The sequence below is a fragment of the Tuber melanosporum genome (genome assembly GCF_000151645.1).
Source record: "Tuber melanosporum whole genome shotgun sequence assembly, scaffold_75, strain Mel28".
Taxonomy (NCBI): Eukaryota; Fungi; Ascomycota; class Pezizomycetes; order Pezizales; family Tuberaceae; genus Tuber; species Tuber melanosporum.
The window spans coordinates 410296-416445 of record NW_003299123.1 but is presented as its reverse complement, the minus strand read 5'-3'; the positions used below and the strand labels follow the sequence as shown (position 1 = coordinate 416445).

The window sequence follows — 6150 nt, the reverse complement described above, 5'->3', positions numbered from 1 at the left end:
AAAAATTATGAAAGTGGTAAATATCAAGAGCAAACAGGTTTTCCACATGTGATTTCTTAGACCGTGACTCCAAATCAAGCATCATAGCAAATTTCCCATTTCTCCCCCGGTTCCTTGGAAAGAAAAAGAAAAAAAAAGCAGCCATCTCAACAATAGATCCCATAGCTGAAACCGGGGGCTAGCCCTCCCCCCAAAAAACAAAAAAACAAAAAAAAACAGCCCACTGATTTAAGCAAAAAAGAAAAGTGGCCGGTAAATCGCTAGTAGCATTACCACCAAGGACCAGCGGAATAACATGACGGGGCCCCTAGCTCGGCGATGAATCCGTCCCGATAGGCCTAAATAGCAACTTCATATCATAGGTGAGTTCATCCATAGCGTATCCATCATCTATCGCCGACACAGCACCCTGCAGGTCCAGTCTTCCAGTATCGTCCGCGATAAACCCTCGCACATGCTTCAACATATTCTTAACCCTAGCAACCGTCCGATCATCGTCGATTCCATGCCTCCATTCGGTTGTCCGGTTACGTGCAAGGTACAGCTTCGCCAGCCAATAGAAGGGCAATCCGTCCCGCCCAAAACCCACTCTTGCAGTGGGTAGTGGAAATTGGCTATGAAGATCTGTCTCCCACGCTTTCTTCCACTTCTCCAACGAGTATTGGCAGATCCTTACCGCGCGGGCTGCTTCCGATAAGGTGTTGGGTCGTTGCTGACAACCGATTAGAGTGTTATCTATGAATCCTTCTGGTGTTCCCCTCCCACTGCTCCCGCCATTGGCGCTCAATACACCGCCTTCATTCTTCCATTCCAGGGATGAATTAGTCATGCTCCCTATTGCCTGGCCAATTCCCATTTCGGTAGCGTTCGGCAGCCTCTGTTGAGTAACCCATATATGCGAGTGCAGGGCATGAACAAGAATAAACTTTGAGTAGGCATTCGTGGTCCCCGGCTTGAACTCTTGAGAAGGTTCAAGAAGCGCGGTCACGGTTGCCATAAATTCTGGCTGTTGTACTCTCCTGGAACCAGTTATATTCTTAATATTCGGCCCTTCACCATTCAGTCCCAAGGCATTGGCGCATTCCTCGGCATCCAGGGCATCCCAGGAAGCATCATCAGACGGTAGTGTTAACCTGATATCGTGGAGGTTCACGCGTGGGGGGTGGTTGAAGAAAATTGCATATGCGGTGTCCAAGAGCAGGATCCCAAACATCACCCTATTCCTTCTTTCCTGCTCTACCCACGACGCCCAATCCCAATCTGCCGGACTTGATGACTGGTGGTCTCCAACCTGATGGCATATGCTAAACCCTGCGGCTCCCGGATTGCTAGGTGTGAATGGAGAGAAAAGGCCTGCTTCCCGGGCTTTTGTGATAACAGTCCCGTAGGCCCTTCTGGTGTTTTCTCTTTGATGGAAAGTACCATGCCAAGCAGATAATACATGAAGGAAATATCGGGCCTGGATTTCTTCTAGTTGCCATGAGGTCGATACCTGGCTCCCATCGCTCAAACCGTGATCAGCTCCATCCAATGCTGCAAAAGACCTATCGATCATCGCCCGAACATCCTCAGCTGTGATGCCCTTATCTGAATAGACTGCACCAATGCAGATCATGGCAAGCAAGAGACCGTCTGCTATGGTGAGCATGTTGAAAGTCGGCAAATGGATCATCGGGAAATGCCCCTGGAAATTGATAAAAAACAACCGGACAAAATGCTTAACATGATCCGGGGTCAGCCACTTTTTCAAATCCTCGGCTGTAGAATCTGATTCAATCCTTTGGTCAGGTGATCCGGCAGATGAGTTTCCCCGGCCGGGGCTTTCCGGAAAGCAGATTGCGATGAGCTGGTCACATTTGACTTGTAATGGGTCGATTTGTTGTGTAATATCCCAGCCACCAAACACTCCTCCTAATGGGCCCAGAGGCGGCATGTCCGTTAGATCAGTGGGGAAGTACATGCCATATACTGGTTGGTCACTATCCTGGAGGGATTGGTCTATTCCACCTACAGAAGTGCTAATGCCATCACTAGGGGATTGTGTAGATGGAGGCAAATAAAATGGCAAAAATTGCTGCTCCGGTAACTCTATTAAATTCTCCCATCCACTGTTATAAAACGGATTTGCAGGAGATTGTGAGACCCCGGCATGGTGGGACGATTGTTGTTGGCTATCAGGAGTTTGTGATTGCCGTTGCGGGGGCGAAAGGGAATGTCGACCCGAATGCGCCACATGAGCATGAGGATGTGTCGGTGGGGGGAAATTGAATCCTTCCCCGTATCCCACTGGTTGACCTTTTAATGTTGATGAATCCGAAAGCTCGGGCATCGACATCAAACCAATTTCGCTCCCAGAATCTGTTCTTCGAGGGATCCCCGAGTAAGAGCATTCCACTCCGTCCCTCATCCGGCATCTCTCGCAGGGGTTGCCTGAGTCGCATTGGGCCCCCGATCTTACGCATTGGTCACAAGATCTTGTAGTCGATCCCCTCCCTTCCGAGGATGATTCCGGAGAGAATCTATCGGACCCTTCCGCAGGAGCAACAATGGGAGTTGAGATCGGACTCTCCGCCGGCAGAGGAGGCGGAGGTGGTGGTGGAGGGGGAGCAGGATGATGGTGATTAGGCCGTCTTCCCTGTTGGTGAGCATGCGCATGGCTTAAATGTGTTGCCCCAGTAGGATTTCCCCTCCTGATAGAGCACTTTTGAAAATGTCTCTTCAGGATATCTGACCTTGAAAACGTATCCTTACATAAAATACATTGGTAAGGGCGATCACCAGTATGTCTCAGAAGATGTCTCTTTAAATGCTTTGCATGAAGATACGTTTTAGGGCAATGAGGGCAAGGAAATTTCCCATCCTGATCCTTCACCGGGGTGATTTGACTTGTCGCCCCAGGCGTTATTCCAGTGTGACCACCAGAAACACGACCACTACTCTGTCCACTACTTGGCCTAGGGTTTGCGTTCCCTGGTAAAGTTAGGGAAGGAGGCTCTCCTACCTGGCTCTCGGCTCCCGATGTCGCCAAAATTTCTGAACCCATTCCTACCCGGGACCTATTTGAAGGTGTGCCAACTCCGGAGCCCTGGATTGGGCCAGAAGATCCCAAGGTTGACATCACCATCCGATTTCCTTGCCTGTCAGTTGTGGGCGGCGGCATAGGTCGCAAGGTGGCTGGGGCTTGCCGCTGTTGTTGAACATGCCGGTGATGCTGTTGGTGCGACTGCTGGTGAGTAGATCGAACCGGGGAAGACGGAGGTGGTGGATTTGACATAGATTGTAAGCTTTGGTGAAGAGACATATGAGGCTGCATCTCTAAGAAGGAGCTAGGGTCTGAAGGGGTGCGCGAGTGGTGAAGAGTGGGAGGCTGGTATTGCATGCGAACTTGTGATTCTATGGTGGGCGCTTGAGAAGTCGGAAGTTGGGTTAATAGTCCTCCAGGGCCCGAAACTTGATGCGCGTCCATGCTCAGGTGGAAACTGGTGGGTGAGGAAGACTGCCCTTGCGACTGCAAGGGACGTAGTGCATGGGGTTGGTTGGTTAACATTTCAGTCTGTGGTAACTCTAGCCCAGTATCAAGTTGAAAAACGGCCGAAGCAAGCTGGTACCGCTCCTGTTGGAGCGCCTGAAGAGATTGCTGATGATGCTGTTGCTGTTGCTGTTGCTGTGGATGGCCCGGAGCAGAACTGCTGTGCTGTGAGTGGTGGTGATGGAGGTGAGCCATGGCTGAGACCAAGAAGGGCCACACAAGAGGGCGATAGTTGAGAGTGGGGCACGATATATAATGATCCGATAATAGCTCTAGATGAAGGAAGACACGAGGGTAAAATTGTTAGTGATAAGACCTATGACGGAAAATCCTATCAGGGTGGAGAAGGGTACAAGAGTGGTTGGGAACTCTGCGGTATATCAACAACTCTTTCGCCAGTTACACTCTCCTCTCGACCAGAACGTCCGTACAAGCACGTTTCAAGAAACCCAAAATCAAAGATGAAGCAGAACCTCCACAAAAGTTCACATGGCCCCTAGGGGTGGAGGGGAGGTAATGATGCAGCGACAACCGAATACTCACTTTCGGTAGCCCTTTTTCGATCCCGCGTTCCCAAGCTACTGGTGCCGTAGGAGGCGGTCGCCGATGCCTTTTAATAAATTCCGCTTGCAACCTGCACGGAAACCTAGTCACTCCTTTTCCCTCCCTCTCTTTCTCGACTAGTCCGCCTCTCAACTTCCTGCTCGCAATGGCGCGCGCGCCTTTCGGGGGCGCTGTTTATGAGTCTCTCCTTCCCGTCCTTCAACTTGAATATTTCACTTCTACCTTCTCCTTTCCCGTCCCCCCCCTAGTATTTGATAAGTCCCGGCCAAAAAAAATCGAAAATCGCCAGAGCAAGTTCCTCTAGCCTGGTTCCGTGCTCAACCTTCGACGAGAGTTTGGAGAGAGGGGTGACAGCTAGTGCAAAAGGCTATGACCAGGGCCAGTTTCAGCTGAAGCTCCCAGAAAGCTGGAGCTAAGTATCAACGTAACGTACGGGGAGTAGCAAATTATAGGAAGGGCAATAGCTGAATATGGCTTCCACGAGATCGAAGTGAAGCTTCGGCAACGTGAGTGTAATGACAACTGTGAATCTGCCCCGGCAATGTGGGTATGATATCGCCTGTCTGCCCTGCCCTATGACGACCACCAGACAACCCAAAACTAGCGTCCTTCCTTCCCTCTTTCTCTCCTTCCAGACAACACAAAACGGTTGCAGCGAAGGACGGTACCGGCAAGACCAGAATCGAACACCGCCTCGCCCCAATTTTTTTTTCCGCTCCACAAGCAGACAACGAATCGCCAATTCTGACCCCGTTAAGTTTTCTTTTTTTCCCTCTCTTCTCCCTGACCTCTTATTATTTTCCTTCCTTTTTTTTTTTTTCGCCCGCGTACTGTACACGCTTTTGTCTCCCTTTATCCCCTCTTCACCCTCTTGGTATCCCTCCGGTCATGGGCAAATGAAGTAGATAAATTTAAAAAAAATACGTTCACTTCAAAAAAAAAGCTTTACAAGACTTTTTTTCCGCAAAAAGGGAAAAAACAAGGACTCGAGAGACTCGAGAAACAGCACCGGTAACTCGATCTCCCGTTGAATCTAAAAGGGCTGAGCCCAGAAAATGAGCAAGAGGACCCGTTCGTTGCGCACTAGAGGTAGGCAAGCTTACCTTCGTCGGCAATTTCTTCACCACGGGAACGGGGGTAGGGGGGGGGTGAGGGATCGGAAAGAGGGAGGGGGTGAAGGGTTTTTCCCTCCTTTACAGAACCGACTTCTAAGACAGAATTTCGCCCTCCAGCGATGTCCCTCGCTTTGCCAAATTTGGTGAATGTGGGAGCTTCTCCTAGCAAGCCGACACCGACATGGACAATTCTGAAAAAAAAAGGGATGCGGTACTGTACAGTACAGTGCGAGTGAATGAGTAAGGTACAAGTAACCCAGGCAAACCGAAGGGAGGAGAAGAATAAGAAGCAAATAATAATAATACTCGAGTAATGGGGTGCTTCTTGTCGACACGCGCTAGACCCCGAGAGGAATACGAGGATGTTTGGATGTTAGAATAAAGACACGAATGGGTGTGGAAGAAAAGAAGAAAAGAAGCGAAAAAAAAGGAATACTAGTAGGGTCTAGAGAGAGTGTGGGATGCTCCTTATCAAAAATAGTTAATGGTGAGGAGGTAAACGAGAGAAGGGAGAGGGAGAACAGCAAAAGAAAGTCGGATCAGGAGTGAGAGAATTTGAACCAGAACGTGTATGATATTTATTTGGGACTAGGTAAGTTATGTGTGGATGATATCGAGATGAGGGCGAGGTGTGTGATCGTGTGGTGAACCGGGTAAGGTGGTTGTATCTCTCTTCTCCAGATTGCCTCGAGGGAGAACGTGAATATTGGGTGATTAAGTTGAGCTAAGCATGCAGTGAATTGATTCGAGGGGAAAGGGATGATACCGGTAATGACAGCAGGGACGTGGGGAGCTACTCTATTCACTTACTACTCATACTGCGCTTGTAAATCTCATCAATGGAAAAAGTGGCAAGCAGATTTGATATCCGTCTATCCATCTCAGTTTCCATATATCATGAGTTATCCCACTTCCGGATACAGCCCTAAGGGAGTTTTATGC

The 6150-nt window shown here is 49.4% G+C and overlaps 1 protein-coding gene; it reads right to left on the bottom strand.

Annotated features, from left to right (window-relative positions):
- Window positions 1-307: 307 nt before the first annotated feature.
- On the bottom strand, window positions 308-4213 carry GSTUM_00010812001 (uncharacterized protein; the record flags this gene model as incomplete). XM_002841530.2 has 2 exons in its annotated part: window positions 3883-4213; window positions 308-3801 (listed from the first exon to the last, which is right to left on the bottom strand). Exon 2 carries the CDS (start codon window positions 3722-3724, stop codon window positions 308-310), a length of 3417 nt encoding a protein of 1138 aa, XP_002841576.1. The 5' UTR covers window positions 3725-3801; window positions 3883-4213.
- Window positions 4214-6150: the final 1937 nt, after the last annotated feature.